The following is a 25150-nucleotide window of genomic DNA, read 5'->3' as shown; positions in this document are numbered from 1 at the left end:
AATAAAAAATACGCTTCATTAGGTAAGGCTGAATTGCAGTCGTAGCACTTGCATTTAACGAGAATTAAAATGTTACTTTAAATAAACCAGCCAATGTATTATTAAGACAAACTTGCCTTCTATACAACTAGTTTTATTAAATCATTCATCTGGACTGACCCACTTAGTGCCTTTTCTGTAGGGCAGCTGGATGTATCTGTGAGCATGAATTGACTAAGTTATCCCTGTTCCATTCCCTGGACACGACAGGGACTCATAAAGTGAACTGGGCAGGTGGGAGCCAGAAGAAGCAGCATGCAGTCTATATAAGAAAACTAGTATTACATTAAAATCTAATTTTGATTTTTGAGAGAAATCTTCTATTTCAGACTTGAAAGACACTCTGAAAGTTTATTTAAAGACTGAAGGGCTCAGATGTTTCTCTGAGAAGTGCTCTGTTGCCTGAACTCATTCTAAATATAAACTTAGGATGCAGAAATAATCCTGGGAGCTACACATGGATGGTAGCATATCCCTTTTCTGGTCTGGTTACCTCATGCCTGTTTTTGCACAGGACCTGAGCTTTGATTTCTTCTGCCTTTGTTTTGGTGGCTGATACTGTAAGAGACTGAAGCAGGTGGGTTGATCTGTTGGAGTAGTAAGGCTCAGGAGCCACATTTGCTCAGAGTTCTCTAAACATTTGGCCACTCAGCAGGAGTGTGACATCTTGTGGTTTGTTTCCTTTTTACTTTTTCTCCCTCTTTTTCTTCCCTTCTCGTTAGATAATTTTAGTCGTTGGACACAGATGGGGAAAATCACCTGTCAGGTAGCAGCTGGTTTCCTCACAGGAGAAAGTGATCCAGGAGCAAAACAGGCAGCACATTTACCTCACTGAGAACTGCGTGGTCTCACGCTACCTGAGGAAGTAATGCAGGTCAAGACAATAGCAGTAGCTGAGGGCTGCTGACACTGGTCTGTCGCAGTAATGAGGCAGTATCAGAGGTGAGCCACAACATCAGCAAGTTGGGTTCCAGGCAGCAGGGATGTGGCTGGCCACAAGCAGAGCTGCACCAACGACCAAGAGCAGGGGTCCTGGCTGCACTGCAGCTATGGAACCAAGCTGCCAACAGGCAGCCTGGTCCCATGCCACACAACTTGGGTTAATGCTGGCCTCGAGCATATGTAGTGAGAGCTAAGGGGAAGCTGCATTCATGGTCCTGGCAGCATCTTTGTAAAGCTCTCAACCAGAACTATTTTAGAAAGCGTGAGGGTGGTTTTCATTGCCATAGGCAGTTACAGATATGCTTAAGTGGCATATAAGTATCTCTTAGTACTAGTAGAGTGACAGGTACCTGAGACAAAACCAATAGTAATTGAACTCAATTTTCTAGTGTGTTACTAACCAGATCTCTATAAATCACCTCTAGTATTAAAGTAATGCTACTGCTTCAGTTTAAACTGTTTTCTAATAAGCAATGTAGCCCAAGTATTGTGGCACATCAGGTCAACAACAGGAACTAAAAATTTTATATTCAGTTAAAACAATCTTACAACTACTTCTCTTTTTACAGTGCCTAAAGTAATAACTACTAGCTTCACACCTTTAAAGAACGTACTCGTTTTGTATTTTAAAATGTCAGATTTAATACTACTAAGTCCAAAACATCTATTCTAAACCCAGCTGTGAACAGAAGTAGCCTAGATCAACATAAAAAAAATATATTTATTGTACATTGGGAAATCCTTTGCAAGATATTACTCTAAAACTTAGCATAGGTATCAAGGAAAAATATGAAACAAGCATATAAACATTGAGGTATTGCATTATTAAAGCTTGTGTGTGTTGTTGGGTACTTAAGCTGGCCTTCAAGATCCAAAGCAGAAAGTAACCTCTTTGAAAAGCAGCTTTATTTCCTCCCTCATATAATTCATGTGACCTCTTTAAGTTGCAGAGAAGCCTGTAGCTTAGTAGTGTCATCACCCAGTAAGATGCTTACCAACTGCTTATGCCTTTTTTGGCTAATTCACCATTAGAACAGCTGATGAGACTGCAGATATTTGGATTCCTTAAGACATTGCTGTGATACACCTCTGGCAAGGGAAATGTGAATCCCTGGAGATCAACTGAAAATGGACATAAGATAATTCTAACAGTAGAGCCTCGGTTTAAGCTTCACTACAGCTTGGTGAGGTAACTGCAGCATTCAATTCTTGCTTAGCTGCTTTCCAGTGTTGCTACTGCCACACACTTTCAGATCTTCAATGTGCAGTTTGTTAGCATAGTGTTGATGTCCTGCTACAGAGGAGTTCTCATTGCATTTATACACTACAGACCCTGAGCAACTCTTTAGGTACAAGTGAATTCTGAAATCTTTGTAGGATGCTGGTGTTCTTCACAAAGCCCAGACTGTGCTTTCACTGTCATGTTTCCAGGAAGGAACCAGTGTATCAGCTGGGAGCCCGGTGCTGCTGTGCTTTAGCCCCAGTTCAAGCTGTTTGCATACATGAAAGCAGCTTATGTCAATGGTGGACTTTGCATAGGGCAAAGAACTATAGCAGTTGTTTTCTAAGAGTATGTTGATAGGAAGTCCTCTATAGAAAAATGTCAGGTGAAATCTGCTTCTCATTACTTTTAAATACATTTGGCAAGATGTGTTGTACAATACTTTATGAAATCCCACTTCATAGCCAATATTTTAAATGTTAACGTGACTTCATTTTTTGTTCATAGGTAGTAGAACACAAGGTTGGCTGGTTGTTCTTACCTTTACTATTGCAAAGTCTTAGGAATGAGTAGAGCAAAGAGGCATTTCAGGCTTCTCGTGCAGGAGAACTGAACAAAGCTCACACAATACCTACACAGGATGGCATTTTCTATCTGTGTCCTCCATATTTAGCCATCCAGTCTGTTCTTCCATGTACTGGCTGAACTGTTGGTGCGTGAGTTAAAATATTCATGTTTTTTGCTGAATTGTAAGTAGGACCTGCTAACTGAGCACGAGCAGCTTTGGTTTTCCAGGAATAATCTGAAAGGAACAAGAACTTAGAATTAATGGTAACTACAGTAGTTAAAATAATACTACCAAAGGTGCAGAGCAACCCAATAGGGCTAGTAAAGAACAGAGCAATTCATTTTAATACAGTGCATGTGCTATGTCTGTAACATCATTTGTGAATTTACTGAGTCACCTAAGGGGGAGGTATTTACCTTTTTTGAAGTTTCTTAGACCACTATAGGCATGGTTCAACATCATTCAATCACATTAAATAGCATTATACTTAAAGACTCAGGACTGCCACATGCTACAAGGAAGTCTCTGTCAAGAAAATGCCTCTAAACCCATTTAATTCTGATGTTGATGTTGCTTAAACCTGAACATATCTACTTTCCATCCTAGTGTTGAGAAAAACTTACATGTGTATGCTAAGATGTATCTTACCAGATACAGATGGACCAATAGGAGCTAGTTGTATCCGTTGTCCAGCTGATCCAACTTCTTTCTTATGAAAGGAAGGGATGTATCCTCCTGATGGGTTGTAAGCAGCACCTCCCACAAAGTCAGAATTTCCTGTTGATATTAAAACCTCCTGTAATATTTTTAGTTGCATTCATAAAATCTGCATTTTTTTTGGTAGTAATTTCAAAACATAGTTGAATGATCACATGACTAATGAGTATTGTTCTGCCTCAGTGCTTGTCTGGGGGTAAGAAGTAGATATCCTTTCACTTGCATCTTAATTGGACCTTTTCAAAGACCTAACAAACTCTACAAGTATGTATACTCCAGTACATCCACTCCTATAGCGCAGCAGGGATGAAGATAGAGTGGTATGACAGTTCATTATTACTTCCATTAAAGTTACATTGCATATCAAGAGTTTACATTGAGTTTTAGAACAACACAGGGTCTTACCTTTTATTTACTGGAAACAGGTTTAAGCACTTACATAAAGTCAACATGCTCTTGTGCTCAACATATTTGACTTAGATCTAAAATGGAACCAAAACTCCTCTTGTGTTAAGTGGTGGTACACTACTAGAAGCTGACTTAGCCAGTTCCCTGGTTAAAGGCCTGCTACAAAAGATCTGGTTCCCCTCTTTTGAAGCCTGATATTTTGTTTTGCTTGGCTTTTACCCCAACTTTCTTTAAGGCAGTGTTGCCTTGGGAATATTGACATAATCATCTTTTACATTCTGTCATTTGGAAGCTGAGAAACGTTGTATTTACACACAGAACTGTTACTGAAATTACTGTACAGTGGTGTGGAAACAATTAAGAGACTGCTCCAAGAAGATTTCCTATTTATCTTCTCCGTACTTGTCATTGCACAGACAGTCTTAAAAACCTGTGTGATGGCACAACATTTGAAGAGAAGGCCTTTATTTTGCTTCAATATCAAGTAACGTTAAATTTTTGTGAACTACAGCCATACCTGATAGTTTGACCTTTACCACTTATGAACACTTGAATCATCTTAACCTTCAGGATGGTTCCAACAGTAGTTAGTAAAATATACAGTGTGTGATTTGACAGAGTTTGTTCTTTTTCCAAATCACCAGCCCCATTGCAATCCCAAAGTATTCCTCACACTAACACCTTCAGTCGTCAGTGCTAATGTCAGAACTAGTGCAGTGGATTCATAAGATACAGAATTGGTTATCTACAAACCACAAATGTATGCTAAGCTTGTTACAAGCTGTGTTGGGTCATCACATACCTCCTCTTTGGGAACTAAGAGTAAGCATTCAGCTGAAGATTTACCCATATCCCCAAAGTCCTGTCAACAACTGAGACTCCAGGTGGCTTCCCTTTCTACAGCTGATGCCAGTCTCCAGTGGAGTAAAGGATGACACACAAGTCCTGATGAAAAATAAAGCTTTAATAAAGTACTCAAATAATAACATCCTTAGAGTCACAAGTTCTTCTTTTTCACAGATTTGCCTGAAAAACAAAAAGCAACAGTTTTAGCGTTACATTCCCTTGTCTGCATACAAATGCATGCATTTATTTGTCCCTACTTCCTAATCTTTTCACTAGGAACACTTCACAAGGTATAATTCTGATCTGTCAGAGGATATCTTAACATTCTGAGGCCTAGAAGTAAGAACATGGCAGGCCTAAATGTAACCTCAAAACGACTTATTCTGCCTGTTTCTTATCTACAGCTCTGCAAAAATACCTGTTAAAAATTTCTCAACCATTTTTCTCTTCCTCTTACCTCTTCATTTTTGATGTTATTCATGAGCTTTTCAGCAGAAAATGGATAAGCACAGCCAGAGGAACAGTCTGGGTGAAACTGAGAGGTCTGAAGGAACTGTCTTTTCCTTGGATAGAAGAACAATAGGAAATTCAGTGCAAAATTATGACTGCTAATGTTTAAGAAACACACATTGAGAAGTACACGGTAGGTTGTTCCTTACCTCTGGCAACTGCTATGCAGAACAGAAGTTCTTGCTGTAGAAGTCCATCAGGCATCAAGGAGGTCCAGCAGCAGATGTGTACACAAACACAGGGCCAGCAAGCTTAAGCATGGCCTGGGCAGCATACCTCAGTGCATGCCTGACTCTTCTCAAGGGATGAAGCCATTGAAGCGTTCAAGCTGGGCAGTAAGTTGAGAACAAACTACAAGTAGTTGCAAAGGGATACAGTACACACCTCAGCTGCCAGAAATGGAGGGATAGGTGAAGCATTCCAGCTTTACAATGCTTGTAGTGAGGAGTGTGTTTATATCTAAACACAACTGCCTGGAAACCTGAGTTTTCACCTGTTTACACTGAGGTTAATGACCTAAATCTCTGCAATCACAGTACTGTAAACTCAGTGTAATTAGCAAAGAATGAGAATGCAGTCGGTGGTGCAAGTGGCAAACAATACTATGAGTGAGCAGTCCTTCAGAGATACACGTGTTTCTCCTTTAGGATCAGTTCTTCTCCAGAAGAAGAGTTGCGGAGTCACTTCATGGAACATTCAGATGTCATTTAAAAGGAACTTGAAAGTATACATGTAATCACTTCATTCTCTCAGATTTCAAAGAGTGTACTGACACAATTCAGGTTAGCCTGAATGGGTTAATCTACATGTAATGGGAAATGACTTGCCCTCCTCCAGCATAACACCATTTAGATGCAGATTCAGACGTGAAACAAATAGACCTTACTTACGTGGATAACTTTTACTTGAGTTCATCCAGGTGACTACTCCAAAGAATAAAATTCAAGGTGGAAGCTGTTTTTCACACTGTGTTACACTGTGGTAACTGAGATAGACCTCTGTTGTTTCCCTGCTGCTGGAGGAGTTGCTACAGCTTAACTGATAGGTGAGTGGACCCTGCTTTGACTAAAAGCAGGCACAACAAAGAAAGCAAAGTTTGACAAAACACATTACAACTGAAAACAAAGAATACGATCTTTTTGGAATCCTCACCATAGATGTATTTTTTTGGAAACAATGCAAAACAAATATGAAATGTGCAAAGAGCCAGGTTATAATGGCTATAAATTACCTTTTGGATCCTCTAATTTTTCATTCAATCTTTCTTTGCATGATAGTTTTTCAATGGGTGTAATTAAGTTCTCTTCTGTAGATAAGGAGAACGAGAGAGAGAAAAAGATGGAAAGACAGAATTTTATATAGAGAAAGCAGATGAAGAATCTGGTTAGGTGATACCAAAGAAATGAGGAAATGCAGATCAAGAAAGAATAGCTGACACTGAAGTAATTATAATCTCATACTCCTTTGTTTTTACAAGCAGGAAGTGTTACTTAAACTACATTTTGGTTCATTAGAAAGTAGCTAAAAAAAGTAACTAGTTCACCAACAACGCAGTCACATTAAGTCACAAAAGCCTAAATCACAAGTTTAAGCATTCAGGTGTACTTGCTACGTCAATGGATCATAGCTTTACCATTCCTTACAAATAAAGCATTTGTAACTATCTGTTCTTATTCCACCCCAGAGCAGCATTGTGGGTATGGAAAAAATAAAAGCACCTGAAGAAACTAAACGTAGTTATTTAAACACCAAGCAGCACAGTGTCAGCTTTCAATCCTGTCAGTATGAAAAAGGACTACACACATCACACATGCACTATATTTCTCTGATCTGTGGTCCAACTATCACTCTGTCCTATTGCATCACTCCAGCGGATCCTGTTACCTTTCCATTTCTTAAATCCTCTCCATCATTTTGGATGAACAACTTACACTTCACCTGACTTCCAAAAGGATAATAATGTTTTGATAACACTACTGGATGGCTACTAAAGTTCTGTTAAAAAGGCATGCAGCAGCTGCAAGTAAACAAGCCTTCTAAAGATCTTGTACAAACATATTAAGTCAGGCAGTGTAATGTTATAATGTGATGGAAAGTACAGCAACAGTAGCAGGGTGGCACAGTCCTAATCTAAAGCAAAAAAAGGATAAGACCAGATACAGCAGCCATGAATACAGAAACAAAGGAAAAAAAGCTGCTTACCCTTACAAAAACTCAGGTAGGCAGAGATCTCCAATGAGATACCCTCACCTCCGTTGCTAATCTTTAAATGAGGTTTGGGAAGGCGTGGATCCTGGCTCCACCCCTTCTGGTCAAGCTCATTGCTTGCACCTGAGCTCCCCTGGGTTGGCCCTGCCTTCCCACCAGGTGCTCAATCACTGCTTCAGGCCCTGACTTAGCATTTCTGTTACAGATGGTCATTAGCATCAATGTTGGGAGTGACTCATGCTGGCTTCAAAGCTGTTAGGGTGATCTCCTATCAGAGGGTGATGGGACCAGCAGTGGTCAGAAGGTAGATTTTAGTCTCAAGTCCTATGCTTTCCGTAGTGAAATCTTAGATAAGCCATTTAACTTGTTTAAGCTTTAGCCTTCACTCTATAGAATGCTGATAACAGCATTTTCCACAAAAGGTAGTATAAAAAGCACCTTACTTTCTGCAAGGGACTTGCAGTAAGGGGACTTCTCATCTGCTAAATACATTAGGTAGTATTTTGATCACATGGGCTTAGCACCCAACACCTTGTTTGTTTTCATATGTGAGACTGCTGTTTTACAGTGTTCCGCATCACACTGACCAGGCAGTAGTGAGATTAAGCTATTTGCTTAAATAATCATAGTAAGATAATAAGTTTAAGAGGATTGCAGACAAAATTTATCTTGACAGAACTTTATTCTAAGAGCTAAACTGTACTTTCTTTATGCTCTGAAGGCAAAATACATAGCTTATCTAAGAAAATGTTATTTTGAGTCTGTATTTAAATGAAGAAAAATAAAGTTTTCCTATAAGCTAAAGCTGACAATAAAAGTTAAACTTTATTGTCTTAATTAAAGTATGATGAAAAACAAGGTGACAGCTTTTATTAGGCTTCTACCTGTATTATTTCTGTTGAAAGGCAATCCTTCTCCAATGTGTGCCAATGGCTTGGAAAACAGCTGGTTGTTCCAGTTTCCATGAGATCCTTCTTTATTGACTGCTACTAAGGAGACGGTCTTAGGATTTACGCCTTAGAAAACAAATTATGGCAAATGTTATTAATTTCCAAAGAACGATATCCATTGATTAGGTTATATTTCTCAAATTAATGTATCTAACTTTCAGTTGAGAACTGTTGTTTTTATGCATTCAAGAGAACTTCTCAAGTAGTTTTACTGCATCTACTTGGTGTCTATAAAATCATAACCTGATATTTATCGCTCTCAGACAGCAGAAATGAAAGAAACTGATTGAAAATAAAGGTTCTCAAGGCTAAAAATAAACTATTTCTTCAGGAGGACAAAAGTTCTCATTACTTCAGCATGTTATGAGCATTAGTGAGTTAATGGGATTACACAGCATGAAAGCAGCTTATATATCTAGTGGTAACTATTAATTAACTATATTAATTCCGATAAATAACAAATATGCTTCTTGGAACTATTATTCTCTTAAGTGCGAAATATTTTTTAAACTACTATGCCATTCTCATTGAAACTTAATAAAAACAGAAGTATTATGAGCATGCATAAAAATGTAAGGTATGTAGATTAACTTCCTATTTGTTATCTTTAAATAGGAAAGCTTTTGTCCCCTCTTTTGGACAAACTGTTGAGTCTTAGGGCATCCTATTAAGTGCTGAAGAAGTGATTTCGTACTTAGAAGTTATCGCTGTGCTAAAGAGAATTATCCAGTGTGAGATCTGAAGTTTAAATGTACTGTATATAGATAGTCGGCTGTTTGCATTTTCCATGACATGTTGACTTTTCCCCTTACCTGGCAGATATCTTGATTGTTTTAGATAGTACTGTTTTGCTGATGTATTGGTTCTTCCAGAATCATTTCTCATCAGAACTTTATTTTCCACTCCTGGCTGGATACAATGAGAAGCTTTTGGTTCTGGCACACTGAAAAAGAAATAAATCAAAATGTTCAGGCTGTGTAACCAACAAGTCCACCTTAGAATGCCAAGAGCTGAGGCTGGCTTAAGGATGCAGCGCTCTTTTCTTATCCTGCTTTCATCAGTAGACTTTATTTCCACAGAAAGCAACAGCTAAATCTCATACATCATGAGTTTTACATGAGAATATGAAAGGGAAGGGGAGGAGGGGGGGGAGGAAGAAAAAAAAGATGTGTATATAATATGTTGAATTAAAGGCAACTAAGTAACTGTGGCAGAACTTTCCCTAGCCTCACTGACACAGGAAATCAAGTACTACTTCAGTAAATCACTGTTTCTTAAAAACAAGATAGACACCTATGTTATAGTTAGAATGTACAGATGTTACTGGTGCTACATCAATACCGCACTCAAAGCTGGCCTGTTCGCAAAGCCCTTTGCACTATTGCAGAGTTTCTGTGAGTTAAATTTTAGCAGATCTGTTTTAACCAATCTATAAATCTACTGGCCACTGTGTATTCAAAAACCTTTGTTAACAAGTGATTTTAGAATTACAGGACTTACCTAAAATGACATTCCTTGTTTTTCTTTTCTTTTAACAGTGCAATGCTAGGTTTCTTTGAGCATGACATTCCAAATTCAGCATCATCCAATTCATCCCAGCTGTCCACAGCCTTTATCAAAGTCTGACCCCATCGTCTCCTGCAACTTTTAGGACCCACTGTGCCATTCTGGGGGCCACTAGCCGCTTGTTTCTAGTTCAAATACAAAAATAAATAATAATTTTAAAAAAAAGATAAAAAATACAACTTTAATTAAAAGTTTAAATTCTAAGAAAGATTAAATTCTAAAACTTGATATTTTACATGTAGTTCACTACTACCACTTAAGAACATTGAAGGATATATATATATATATACTTCAATATATATATAAGCCATTGCGTTGTGCCTTTTTTTGGTCATAACCTTAATGATTTTAAGTACAAAATATATAACAAAGTTGGTAGGTATTTTGAGCGCAGCCCTTTTGGACTGCCAGCTTCAGATGGCTCAAATCTAGCTGATGTATTCAGTTAACATTCTGCTTACAGGCCCAGTTCAGCACTCAGCCTCTGTTTCTGGTATCTTGCTGAATTTGCCAGTGGAACAGTAATTGTCAGAAGCTAAAAATCTTACTTTTAAGATTCTTATGAGTTAGGAATTGCAAGGTCCCTGTGATTAAAAGTAGTGCTCAGTTTGCATCTATTCACTGGTAGCCAACAGGTGGTAATCAAGGAAACAAATGACTAAAGGTAGCTTGCTCAGGTATTTTCCTGCTCTAGGCATTGAAAGTTCTTACCTTTTTTTTGGTGTATACTAACCAATGTTTTTGCAAATTGTTTCTCAAAGCGTAGTGAATGATTGTTTTTATAACCACATTACCGCAACAATGCATTAGTAGAAGTTATTATAAAAGAAGATAGATTGTTGTTACAAGGAACCCAGGTATGTCCAACCCATGGCCCAGCACAGCTCACAGTGCATCTACGCCAACCCCATGCCATCACAGTGGTAGCTCTTCCCTGCTGAGCAGCCTGGCCAAGTCCCAAGCATTTGCCCATCATTCAGCAGCCACCACAGTGCGCTGCTAATGCTCTTACAGATGAAACCAGAGCAAGGAAAGGGCACAGTGCAGTGCTAACTCCAGTTAAGACAAATAATTCTTAAGTGTTTTGGTACATTGGCTAAACACAGTCCTGTGAACAGAGAAAAAATATCCAGTCTTGCTTTCCATTTTGATGAAGGAAATTGAGAATTGGTTTCAAAATTGCTTTAAAATCAGTAATATGTATTTGTGACTCCATGTTCAGTTATCATAAATACATTACCTGCAAATTTTCTGGAGGAATGTATTGAGTGACAATCAGATATTCAACTCCAAAATGCAATAATGTCTATCTCCCCAGAGACAGATATTCCTAGCTTCACAATCATGCCTTATTCATGTCATTGCTTTTGGGCAGTATGCACATTTATGAACAATTATTGCCAAGGCCAAAGTACAAGAGGAGTAAGATTTCATCCAAAATCTCTGATGAACACCTCGAGACCTCTCTGAGAATCACAAGCACTGCCATTGAATCAGCCTGATATGTAAGTTTCACAAAACCAGGGTAAACTACCCCAACAGACAACTTACCATGGATGAGTCTTTACTGATAGCTGGAAAAAATGGCTGTGCCTGTGGCTGCTGCTGTTTTGGTATTTGCTGGTTAGCTGTATTCTGAGGCAACTGAATTTGCTGGAGAGGCTGGTGGTTGGCCTTTGACAGGGACTGTGGCTGTGTTTTGTCAGGTTCATCAGGTGAAGACAAAGGTTCTGGCTTGGATACAGCTTCCAGTTTGGGTAAAGTTGGCTTTGGTTCTGTTGGCTGCACTGGTTTAATAGGAGTCTGCTTCTCCAAATATTGTGGAGGAGGTCCTAAAACTTGGCCAACTTGAAAGTATGGGTACTTCAGTGCCTAGAGAAGAAATAACATACCAACTGTACTTCAAAAAGTTGACTTTGGCAACTTCTTTGAGGATATGAGCATGTTCCTGAAGCATTTGAGTAATCTCTATCATAGTAAAGAAAGACAGATGCAGAAGAAGTTTGCGTGTAAATGTATCTAGCCACCTCTCAGCTCTCTCCACCATATAATTTAGTAAGATAGATCCACCTGTACATGTTATAGAAGCCTTTTTCTTCCCTTCTATGTTTGGTGAAGTCTGTGTTTTTATGTGCATTTTACATTTAACTCCATTTCATGTTCACACAGTAACAAATTACAACTTAAAAACAGGTTGTTTCAACTATAGTAAATAATTCTTGGTTCTTTATTGCATGCTTCCCTGCTAACTATCTTACATACCTGGCAAATACAACAGTTCTTCCTGTTCCTGTGGAACAAGTTCTTGCTACCACTCCTGGGTCAATGCCTACTCTTTGCTAGTTCTCAAAGCAAGTTTTTGCCTCAGCTGTTCTTGAAAAATCACTGCCTTTGTACCCTCTTCTATGAACATGCATTAAACTTTCCCTTTTGGTTAAGGATTGCACAACTGCTGCAGCTGCTTCCTTGCCAGCTCACTCAGGCAGAACCTGGTTACTTGTTGTCACATAGCATTCTGCATAGAGATGTATAGCACCACGCAACAGTTTGATCTCAGTGACTGTAACAATATATATGCTTTATAAAGTAGACAGACATGGTTGCTCTGCTTTGCACCACCTGCTTAACCACTTCTGAATCACTTTCGTTATGTCCACCAATGATAAACCCATTACCTTCCTTTTGTTTCCCAACTGCACTCTCCTCTCATACCTTCTAAGTAGAATTCTGTTAGGTCTACATTCTCAAGAAAAAAAGAAGCAGGACGTGTATATCTTTGAAATACCTGATTTTCTAAAATTAACCTAGAAAAAAAAACCATGACCTTAGCGACCTACTGATATGTTCTTATCAAAGTTCTTCCCTTATCACTCAGTACATTGTATGGCCCATTTCCTAGAGAAAAAAAAAAAGAATTATCCTGCACTCTCCCTACTGCATTCCATCCGCAGCTTTACAATAACAAAGCCTTGCTTTCAGTATCTCCCACTGAAGTGTTCAAAAGCATACTCTGGCCTTCAGAATTATGACCATCAAGTTCTATTTCTGTCACTATCCATTTTTGCCAACACAAGATAATACAGTCTTATCCTTAATAATCCAGATGCTCAGACCTGACTTGCCGTAGGTCTCTTCTTTGGATTCCAGTTCAGCATATCACTCATAAGCTGTATGGCTTCACTGCTTGCATTTGGGATGAGAGTTTTTAAACTTATAGGGACACACTGTGGGAAACGGAAATTCATGGCTGAGGAGAGGAGGTATCCTTCTGGCCAGTCACTCTGTTTAAAAAAAAAAACAAGTTTAAGAAAAAACTCTGTGTGTTTGAGGTATTACATCAAGTTGTATGTTCTGTAGCTTGAGTCATGCTTGGTCTGTGTAGTCCCATCTCATACAGTGAAAAACAAGCATTTCATTGCAATCGCTATGGCACCAGTCAATTCAGCATCAGTCTCAAGTGGCCATCCTTCTTGAGCTCTCCCGTAGGTTAAGGGGGAGCTGTCTTTGTGCGTACAACCCTTGGATGTACTCCCTGAAGGTGAAGAGATTGCAGTAGGTATCAAGGGCACATCCCATATATTACAGAAATAAGCTTGAACAGTTCATTTCTGTGTACTTCCTATATGGGAATACCAGAGTTGAGGCCTTTCTACACAAATTAACACAAATGCCTCCCTACTAAACTGATGAGTATTAACTTGCACCTGTGTATTTTCTTTGGGATCAGTAAAACTTATGCAGAAGCACTGGCTCTTTTGCATTACACCACCCTACCATGTTTGTGCCACCATGATTTGAACTGATGTGTAACAACTCGATCTATCATTGATTCCACCATTAAGACACTTAGTGAGTTAATTATAACCAAACATTACTGGAATTGGAAAATTATAACCATAAGATGAAAAATTAGTGGGTTTTTGTGTGAGAGTGTTTAACTTTCACGAAGACCTGTTGCTTGATAATTGCATTTTTTGAATACAGAATCCTAGGACTGGAAAGGATCTCAAGAGATCATCGATTGACTCAACCACCTCCCTGGGAAGCCCATTCCAGTGCTCAACAGCCCTTTCTGTAAATAAGCTTTTCCTGATATCCAACCTGAACTTATCCTGGTGCAACTTGAGGCCATTTCCCCTTGTCCTGTCACCTGTCACCAGTGAGAAGAGACTAGCTCTGCTCTCACTGCAGTCACCTTTCAGATGTTGGAAGAGAGCAATAAGGTCTCCCCTCAGCCTCCTTTTCCACAGACTAAACAACCCCAGTTCCCTCAGTCTCTCCTTGTACGGCATATTTTCCAAGCCCTTCACAAGCCTTGTTGCCCTTCTTTGGACCTGCTCCAGCACCTCTATGTCCTTTCTGTACTGAAGTGCCCAAAACTGAACCCAGTACTCAAGATGAAGCCTCACCAATACCAAGTACAGGGGCAGGATTGCTTCCCTAGTCCTGCTCAGCACACTATTCCTGATACAAGCCAAGATGCCATTGGCCAAATGGTACTTCATAAATCTCTCCTTTTCAGGTCATCATTGACCTTTTCATTAAACAGGCATATTCTCAAAGCACAGCCAATACTTGAATTGGATAACTGAACTGTATCTATAATAATTTTATAAAATGGTTATGAAAATAGAGCAAAGTAGTGGCCTGTCATTACTAAAAGTTGTTAAACAAAAACCGAAAGCAACCAAATCAATCAACTTAAGTTATTAGCATGGTATTACAGACTTAAACCACTAAAAGGAAAGTCAGTTTGGAACAAAGACAGCTTCTGGGCATAACTCTTGTCATTCCTTATGGCAAGCTAATGGAATAAATAAGTCCACAGATGCACAAAGCAACTAATTACAGCTTTCTGATCTTAGAGGGTTGACTTTCAGTGTCTGTAACCCCTTGGGTCTTTACAAGAGGCTACAATGTTCTGAAATATTCAGGCAGTGTTGTTCCCTCCTTTCTCAAGCAACCAGCCATATGCTTCTTTTCAACTACTAATAAAGCTACAGAATCACACCAGTGACCTAAACAGAGCTCTGCTACACACTGTTAAATTCTCCCTCTGATCTGTTTGCATGCCAAGTACTTGTGCTATGCACTGAAAATGTTCTAGAAACTTAAGTGTTGTTCTCTTTCTTAGATAATAATTTAATGAGCCTCAAAACATTCTTATTATCCTTGACTTGCAAGCCGATCAAGAAATAATTAACATCTGGGTTTGAAAACTCAATTCTTAAAATACTGCTACATATTGCACAGTATTTCTGATGCGTGGTTATAGAAAGCACTGTTTTACACATAACAGTTTTCACCTGCTCATCTAGACTCAGTTTTCACTGCCACCAGTTATGTGCATACATACATACATATATATATCATATATAGCTCCACCTTTGACCTTTCATACTCTGCTCTGTCATGATCTTGCACCTGTTTCTCAGTATGTTCTCTTAGATGTTTTCCCACTTTAAGCTCCTAGCTAAACTTACTCTACTTTAGTTTTAAGTTTTCTGTTCCTCAATTCTCTATTGACCACAGCTCCTCTACTGTATGAGACTTACACTTTGTTTTATATTGGCACAACACCAATGGTTTTCCAAGTCTAGAGACTCAGTCCAGTCAGCAATTTCACAGGTATTTATTTATACCCGTGAACAAACTGCCCATACTGCATCTGTCATCTCTTACCTTAGTCACCTCAGTGTTCTTCCCCAAACATATTTTTATTATATTGCCTATTTTATTTTTCTCCAATTGATTCAATATTTGGAAGGTGAGTTTATTTCCTCTCTTTTATTCCAATTGATTCTAACATCTCACTGCTTCATTAGATACCTCAGTTTCAAGGCTTGGCATAAGTCTATCCCTGCTTACACACTCCCTTTTTCATCATCCTACTTTGCTTTCTGCCATTACGTTCTTTGACTTTTGTCAAGCTACTGTGTTTATTTTCTCACATTCCTGGTTTGAATGTGTTTTAAGTACTTCTTAGGAATTCATTCTCTTTTGAACACTCTTTAACAACTTCTGCAAACTCAACAATTCATCTTTTCAGCTTTTTGATCTGTGTTTCTGTATGTCTCTGCGCATTTTAGCTGCTGCATTCTGATTAGTTCATGTCTTCATTCAGTACAACTCATAACACTTGTAATTCAAGGATTAAGCATATTTAGTTTGTATTAAAAAATAAACAAACACCACACCTTGCAGGAAGTATTTGTTACGCAAAACAAATTCTTATGTTCATACACCCTTTTCCCAAGAACTTTAACTGAAGTAAACATAACCGCACACATTTTTACACGCACTACACAAACCTCCCTTGTAGGTCTTAATTATTTTCTGAAAGGGCCAAATATCTTGGGAAACCATTTTCCTTCATTACTTTTTGTCATTAAGGATTCTATATGATGGATTTGTGTTTGAGATCAAGTTATTTCTTCTATGCTTAAAAAGTAGAATCACAGAATCATAGAATCACAAGGTTGGAAAGGACCTACAAGATCATCTAGTCCAACCGTCCTCCCTTTACCATACCTACAGAAAACCACTAAACCATATCTCCTAGCTCCTTGTCCAGACACTTCTTGAACACTGCCAGGGATGGCGACTCCACCACCTCCATGGGCAGCCATTCCAGCACCTGACCACTCTCTGAGAAAAAAAAAAATCCTTCTTATGTCCAGTCTAAACCTCATCTGATACAACTTGTCGCCATTTCTTTGGGTCCTGTTTGTTGCCTAGCAGAAGAGGCCAAGCCCCTCCTCATCACAACCTCCCTTCAGGATGTTGTAAAGTGCAATGAGGTCTCTCCTGAGCCTCCTCTTCTCCAGGCTAAACAATCCCAGCTCCCTGAGCCACTCCTCATAAGAAAATATCACAATTCAACTTATTCAGAGTAACTTCCACAAGCTCTAAATTCTAGGCACCAGTCTAGAAAAACTGGAGTTTTGGGAAAGGAAAACCAATCAGGTGTGGCAACATGAAATCCTAAGATTAAATTTCTTCTTTTTCTCCAGTTCTTCTGATGTGTGTGCCTTTAGTTAACTGAACAACTTCATCTGGCTTTCATTATAGAGTAGCACAGGATTACATGTAATAGTAGGATATAAAACAGATGCTCATACACTACAGAAGTCCAGTATTCTGTGCCTTAGCAGATGTCTACAAAGACAGCTGAGAAGACTTAACTTCCCAGTGAATTTACTAAAACAAATGTATATGTATGTTTCCCCTGCCAGGTAAATATGATTCTATGTTCTGGAAATGCAATAACATTCAATATTCTATAATCATTTGATGTATTTATTTAAAGTACTATTGCATGAGTTTTAGAAGTCTTACCTTCTTTGGAGTCCCCAATACTTGGCAAATTTTGAAGATTTCATCTACTTCACTTGTGCCTGGGAAAAGGGGTCTTAGTGTGTATAATTCAGCCATTATGCTGCCAACTGCCCATATATCAATAGGCGAGCTGTAAACAGATGATCGCAGCAAAACTTCAGGAGCACGGTACCTATGAGGATGGGAAAAAGTAATAGATAAATTAAAACAGTAACCAGAGAAAGGTATTTTGTTAAGATAATATGTTAACTTCATCATATACTTACCACCTGGTGGACACATAATCTGTATAAGGTGGTTGAGATCTCAGCTCTCTAGCCAAACCAAAATCAGCTATTTTTACAAGTTCTGGACCAATGCAAAGAAGGTTTTCAGGCTTCATGTCTCTATGAAAAAATCCTACAAGAAATTAAAGAGAAATTACGGTAAATTGTATAATCATTTCTTAAATAACAAGGTCCAACAGTCATCCAACATTTATACTGAATTGTTTTTTGGGTTGTTTTATTTTTGATTCACCAGAAATGAATGGCAGTCCCACTTCCAACACACACATTTAACCTTCAGTGATTATTACGTCACATATTCTTTAATTAAATTTAAAATGTCTATACAGCCTTTGAGCTTCTTGAGTTTGTTTATTCATATAGCATCTAAGGTAAGGTGAAAGTAGTAAACATTTAACTAAGAATAATCAGTGTTTCTAAAAAAGAAAGCATATATGATTACAAAAGAGGTAACTTCAGATGTTGTTTAAGAACACACCATACTCAAAACAGCTTGGACATTTTATTACTAGAGATAATTAAGAGCCTTCAATAGATATTTTTATTAATTTTATTACTGTACAATTTCTCTTTCCTTATGAAAGCATTATACAGGCAAACTGTAGCATCAAACCTACCGTGTTTATGGATGAAAGCTAACCCTTGCAATATCTGATACATCATGTTTCTGATGACTGACTCAGGGAACAACTTGTTTCTGTGAAGAAAGATTAATAACTTCACAAAATTATAAGACAGTATTTTTCCTGTAAGACAGAACACACGTTTCCTCATTTTTCACAGTACTTTTCAAACAGATTAAAACAGACTTGTCAAGTCTTACATACTTAAACTCACATAGTATGTGTCAAAAATATCCCTTGTTTCCAAGCCATAATTTTGTTCATTATCTTTACCACAGAGTGGCTTCTCAGCAGAGAGATGTCTACTTGCAGATTAATCTGGCTGCCCTGTAATATGCTTGACCAAATGCATGCACACACTGTTTTAGAGCAAGCATGAGACTGCCCTGCATACCACCACTCTATGTGTGCTACCCAGTGGTACTCTCATGGAAGCCTGAGCAAGAGCAATGCTTCCCAGCTGTAAGTTAACATCACACTAATATTGTTAACAGCTATCTAAAGGCTTTGTGCACAAGGAGATAAAAGTATATGACAGAACCTGAAGGAAGCACAGCAAAGGCAAAAAGAATTCAAAGGAAAATGTTATTAAAATAGCAAGTCCTGATCTAAAGTCCACCATGAAAGCACTGCTTTGTGCTATTTCTCCAAGACTGCCACATCATATAGTACATATAATGATCTTCTTGTACTCTTATGCATGTTCATGAGAAGATGATCACCCCCACCTCAAGCCAAATCCATTACCAAAAGCAGAATGAGTGGCATTGGTCCAATCCTTCACGTGTTAATGAAGGCTAATAAAGAAAAAAAGTATCTGGAATTTCTCTTATGGCTCAATAAATACTAAAGACATGCAAGTTGTCACACCAACAACTTCATGAAGTCTTACTCCCAGAAGTATTACAATGTGCAACGCTGTTACACTAAGCTATGCAGCATTTTACCCTCAGGTAAGCAGGTGCAGCAGATCCTGTTCACATCAGTGGGGCTGCAAGAAGAGCCTAAAACAGAAATTCCAGTATGTCCTTCAAGACAGTATAAGAAACATACATAAAGGATGATAGCACACACTACTCGTTCCCTGAGAAAGATATACCTGTCCTTCATCAACTGATAGAGATTTTCCTTCATGTATTCAAACACAAAGTAAAGGTGGTCATTTTCTCTTATGACTTCCTTCAATTTTATTACATTGGCATGATTTAGCTTCTTCAGAGACTGTAACAGAGACAAAAACAGGGTTTCAGTCACTGTCAAGTTATCTATCTATCTCCTTATCTGAGCTGAATTTGTACTGCATAAAATTTACTAGTTAGGAATTAACAAATCATGCCTGTCAGGTAGCCTCTAATTATCTTGTAATTTTCCCGTTACCTCTAAGAGCATCAAAATAGCATTTTAAATTAATTCCAATATAAAAACAGCAAATATTAACAGTGGCTCAAAATTCTATTTGTAGGGATTACATCGTAGCTGAGGTGAAGAATAACACAAGAACTTAACTGTCTAGAACAAAAGGCCATCCTGCACCTCCAACAGCTTTTGCTTACAGAACTGAGTAAGAATGCCTAGCAATTTTTGTTTTGTTTTGTTTGAATCATAGAATTACCAAGGTTAGAAAAGGCCTACAAGAGCCAGCATACCACCAACACTGCACACTAAACCACATCACTCAGTACAACATATAAACATTTCTTGAGGCACCCCCAGGGACTATGAGTCTCCCTGAGTCTACCACCTCCCTGGGAAGCCCATTCCAGTACTTGGCCACTCTTTCAGAGTAGTTTTTCCTAATGTCTAACCTAAATATCCCCTGGCACAAATTGAGGCTGCTCCCTCTGTTCCTATCACTAGTCACATGGCAGAAGAGGCCAATCCCTACCTTGCCACAACCTCCCTTCAGGTCATTGTAGAGAGTGACAAGGTCTCCCCTAAGCCTTCTCTGAGCTGAACAATTCCAGCTCCCTCAGCTGCTCCCCATAAGACTTCTGCTCCAGACCCCTCACAGCTTTGTTGCCCTTCTCTGGGCAAGCTCCAGGGCCTCAGCATCTTGTCATGAGTGGCCCAAAACCAAACACAGTACTCAAGATACAGCCTCACCAGGGCTGAATAGAGAGAGATGCACTGGTGCCTGTGCACCGTAGATGCCCTTTTCCTTCAGGCAAACCCAACGAGGCACTTATTTTCAAGTGTAGTATGTTCACCATCTTACCTTGACTTCTCTCAAATTCATGCACTCATCCCATGAATAGAACTTCCTTTTCATTCTGAAATAGAAGTCAAAGAAAGTATTTTCAGTAACAGAGAATGCTTTTAGAACAAAACAAGATCCAGATGTGTTATTTTCTTAATACAGCACTAGCTCTTTCTTGAACCAAATCTAAAACGTTCCACAGTACCTTTCAGCAACATAATTCTTACATTTATTAGAAATTTAATTACTTTGTGACTGTTGCATACATTCTTAGTTGAGTAGTTAACAGGAGACAATTATACTATCAAGTATTTCTAAAGCATCAAGGACATACAATCCCGTTGCATCACTTGAATTGTGCCCTTAATAAGGAGGACAGCAACAGTGACACTGCAAATAAAACATGGATTTTGAAACAAGAAAAGCTGCTTCTTTTTGCCCACATCACAAATCCTAGGAGAACAAGAAAACTGTATTTGTGAAATCTGCAAAGCATCTTAACTGCCTAAAATTATAATTAAATATAGTGTCATTATTTCAAGCAATAACCGTACATAAAAGTGATTACACTGTTATATATAGACTGTTGTATTTACTTGGAAGCCTTCAGTAAAAATATAATTAGGTGTTACTCAGATTTTGGGACTGGGTTATGAATGTCACATTCCTTACTGCACTTCTCCACAGTTCTAGATGCTACAGAGCAGCTATTTAAAACTTATATTTCAATTAAGAAGCATTCATCTTCATTCAAAACTATCCCCCCCCCCCCCCCCCTAAACTCCCAACTTGAAAACAACAGCAACAATAGCAAAAATCACACAGTTTTACATCGTGAGATACCAAGAATGGAAAACACTTCCCACAAAACTCTGCACCGTTTGCCTGCAAGTTACACAAATGAATGCATCTCCTGATGTACTAGAAGAAAGTATGACACAAGCTCAGTTAAGAAAGTAGATTAAATAAATATCTTTTGTTATCACAGAATCACAGAACTGTAGGGGTTGGAAGGGACCTCCAGAGATCATTGAGTCCAATCCCCCTGCCAAATCAGGTTCCCTACACCACGTCACACAGGTAGGTGTCCAGGCGGGTCTTGAATATCTCCAGAGAAGGAGACTCCACCACCTGCCTGGGCAGTAATATCCTTTCAAAAAAGGGAAAAGGGAAACATTCTTTTCTCTTATACATAGACAGTATAGAGCAATAACATCAAAATCTTGCAGCTTTTCCAAGTATCTTTACTCTATGCAGACATTACATACCGTTTGATGGCCACAAGCTCTCCTGATTCATTGCTCTTTCCCATCAAGACACTGCCATAGGTGCCATCACCCAGCTGCTTCATGATTGTGTAACGGTTCATTTTGTCTTATTAAACTGCAATAGACAAAGGCTTATGAAATTCTGGGTCTCTTCTGTATTTTTAAAGGATATTTTGCCTTCTGATTTTTTTTAGGCTGTCAGGAAGCAGATTTCTCTAAGGTTGCTGGATGTTTCCCCATAACACAGCAGGATGGTCACCAGTCTCCTCTAGAATTGCATGTGTTTTGAGATCCACTGTGAGGTAGAAGAGCATGGTAATTCTCAGGTAGATCCTGAAAAAAAACCCACAACATAAGTGAATAGGCAAATATGTAATTTTATGGGGTTTTTTTTAGGCAAAAGGCACCCTACAATTTCTTTGTAACAGTAACCTGAGATCTATTTGTGTTCTTTAAAATAGAACACCTCAGTGTGATTAGTTCCTTTAAATCCTTCAGCCCACTAAAGGTGCCAAGTCTAGGATTAGGGTCAGAGTAAGCAAGGAACAGATAGTCAAGATCGCTGTTATAATTCCCTAGACCTACAAAATCCAGTAAGTTTGTTAGATTTTCCTGCCTCTACAACTACTGACTGCAGCATTTATTTACTGTAACCTAAATGCTTAAATATCAACCATCTACTGTTATCCTACCCCCAGCATTATCTCTAACTTGTGACTCTGCTGTTTCAAAATCCAGAATAACTCAAGTGAGTTGGCATGAACTGTCAGCCTACTTCAGCAAGAGATGCAAAATTCACCACACAGCTTTATCCTCATGCCAGAATTAGCTACAAGTAAGGCTGTCCAAACAGATTAAGGCACTCAAATTCAGTAGGTAACAAACTTACGGGTCTGGCAAAGAGCAACAATAAAACTGGCCCCTTAGGAGTGTGAAACCCACATGCTGGAGCAGGCATCTGCTCAGTAAGAGAAACATCTGATTGGAAAAAGCACTGATGTTTCCTAGCTGTTATTACTTTGAAATGCTGCATCCCTGGAGACATCATAAGGTACACCTTGTCTTTCACTGTTGCTTCTGTTATCATGTTACCATGGAGGAATCCTGCACCAACTGTCATGATACCAGCAATAATTGACCTAGTGGACAATCCCAGTCCATCATCTTTGCACCAGACAACCACCAGTATGGTAACAAGGAATATAAAGCAGTTTCTATCCATTCTCCCCAAAGCCCATTTCTACAGTAAAGTAAAATCACTGGTTAAGAGCCAGTAAAGTACTGCATGGTAAAGCATTTGGGCTACTGGTGATGTACTTTTTCTTAATAACTATAGTTAATCTTATGTAGTAGTGGTTAGGTGCATCACCCTTTCAGTTTTATTCCTGCTATATCATTTCACTTATTACCTAATTGCTTTAAAATTGAGGAGGTGCTCAATAACTGGTCCAAGCCACGACTTAGCATTTCCACTGCAGATACTGAAAGCTCACTATCAGGTCACTTCAGAGCCGTCTCACTCAGACTGAATAGTCTCAGCTTTCTCAGCCTGTGCTCATAGGGGAGGTGCTACATCCCTTGGATCATTTTTGTGTCCTCCCCATGGACACTCCAACAGGTCTACGTCTCTTCTGTCCTGAGGTCTCCACATCTGGATGCAGTGCTCCAGGTGAGGTTATTCAGGTGGTCATGAAACTGATCATCACTTACAGCAGGAGGGACTTACAGCTATGGGATCCATAGTCCTTACCTTCCGATCCATCTGCTGGGGTGTGTGAAGAGGAACCTAGATTAAAACCCTGCCAAAGACCCCTGATAGCTCTTCCCCAAAGTCCTTCCTTTCACTCTCAGAGAAACCAAACTGGTGCCTGCAAGCCCAGTGCCATACAGGACACTCCATTGCCAAAACCCCCCAAACTTTTGGCAGTGGAATTAGCCACAAAGTCAGGTGCTTATAGACAGGACCCTTCAATTCTTTCAGTGTCCTTATCCAGTGCAGGGAGCATAGAAGATGACCTGTGTCACAGACAATGAAAATCATTCTATTTTTTATTGGACTTTCATATATATTTTTCCTGTCTACTGACTTTCTCAGAATTCATATTTATATCTTACATCCTCAAGTTCCTCAATGCGCTCTCATCTTTAATACTTTGAACATCATTTCTTCTACAAGACCATTTGTTGGCTGCAGCAATAAGCAGATAAGTGTTTGTGCCAAGCTAAGATATATACTAGCTAGTCATATGTTGGTCTTTATTGATCATTAAAGTTGTGTGTGTGAATATATATATACACAAACACACAGACATTTTATATTTACATACACAACTTGATGAAGATCTTCCAATGCGTATTTTTACAGTATCTAAAGCAATGACATACTGTGCCTGTATGTTACGCATAGGCGCACACAAACACAAAACACAAAGTGAAGTTAACTGTAGGAGGATTTGGATGCCGGCACTTCTCTGCTTCAACAAACGTAACATATACATGATATCAATATTTATGAACCATAATACACACCACATACATTCATCGCAATATGGATGCATGCCAGGCTGTTCTACTGATGACTCTTATGAACAAGTTCACTTAGTCACGCTAATAGTCCGACAGTGATAGGACAAAGGAGAAAGGTTTTAAACTAAAAGAGAAAACCGAGGTGAGATGTTAGGCAGAAATTCCTCATTCAAAGGGCAGTGAGGCAGTGGCACAGCTGCCCAGAGAAGCTGTGGGTGCCCCATCCATGGAGATGCTCGAGGCCAGGTTGGATGGGGCCTTGGACAGCCTGAGCTGGTGGGGACAGCCCTGCCCACAGCAGGGGGGTGTGGCTGGGTGGGCTTTAAGGTCCCAAACATTCTAAGCTGTTCTATGATTCCATGTTTCCATGCTCTAGATTTTGCTACAATCAGCATCTGCACACTTTGTAGAGATGTCATAATAGTTGTCTACCAAGCAGATGGGAAATCCTATTGCAAACAACAGCTGGCTTTATACTCTTAACGACATGCTACCTATAATCTCCTCACGCAGGATTACAGAAGGATGAAAGCAGGGGACAAATAGAGGACAAAACACAAACACATGAAACCATCCACTGATTTATATAAACTTACAAAATCTGAACTGCTACATATTTTTAAGTTCTAAGCAACACCACTAGTGGTTTTAACTACTCGCATTACAGTTTAAAATGGAATTAATAACAGCAAACTACCCTCATTTCTGCCATACCCCGTTTCACCAACCTGTCAGTGTGAAGCTCAGCAGCTCGGCTCACAACGGGGCCCGGCTCACAGAGGGGCAGGACACATCCCATATACACCTCAGTGTGAAACATCGTTCCTAACCCACACCACTGAGCCCCACCTCCCCCTCCAAGCCCCGATCCCCCCCGCTCACCGCAGCGCTCCGGCCCCGCGCTACCAACCGCGAACCGCCGCCCCGCCGCTTCA

The 25150-nt window shown here is 39.2% G+C and overlaps 1 protein-coding gene and 1 long non-coding RNA gene across 6 annotated transcripts; both read right to left on the bottom strand.

Moving 5' to 3' along the window:
* Positions 1-1598: 1598 nt before the first annotated feature.
* MAK (male germ cell associated kinase) lies at positions 1599-25149 on the bottom strand. 5 transcript variants are annotated; one of them, XM_015854607.3, is made up of 15 exons: positions 24944-25149; positions 21690-22022; positions 20440-20494; positions 19324-19445; positions 18219-18298; positions 17581-17713; positions 17315-17486; positions 13090-13257; positions 11528-11848; positions 9911-10101; positions 9223-9353; positions 8345-8476; positions 6484-6558; positions 3420-3548; positions 1599-3005 (listed from the first exon to the last, which is right to left on the bottom strand). In XM_015854607.3, exons 2-15 carry the CDS (start codon positions 21788-21790, stop codon positions 2854-2856), a joined length of 1962 nt encoding a protein of 653 aa, XP_015710093.2. In that variant the 5' UTR covers positions 21791-22022; positions 24944-25149; the 3' UTR covers positions 1599-2853. The 5 variants fall into 5 exon arrangements, with proteins under 5 accessions (XP_015710093.2, XP_015710091.2, XP_015710095.2 ...); XM_015854605.3 differs by having other exon boundaries at positions 25098-25149; XM_015854609.3 differs by lacking the exon at positions 6484-6558 and having other exon boundaries at positions 25098-25149.
* Positions 4840-5535, bottom strand: LOC146761940 (uncharacterized). Its single transcript, XR_014942768.1, has 3 exons — positions 5402-5535; positions 5200-5305; positions 4840-4922 (listed from the first exon to the last, which is right to left on the bottom strand). It is a non-coding gene; the product is annotated as an uncharacterized LOC146761940 (long non-coding RNA).
* Position 25150: the final 1 nt, after the last annotated feature.

The sequence above is a fragment of the Coturnix japonica genome, chromosome 2, assembly GCF_054131305.1.
Source record: "Coturnix japonica strain WE chromosome 2, WE-NBRP24, whole genome shotgun sequence".
Lineage (NCBI taxonomy): Eukaryota > Metazoa > Chordata > Aves > Galliformes > Phasianidae > Coturnix > Coturnix japonica.
The sequence above is the reverse complement of the archived record's forward strand: the minus strand, read 5'-3'. Positions and strand labels throughout refer to the sequence as shown.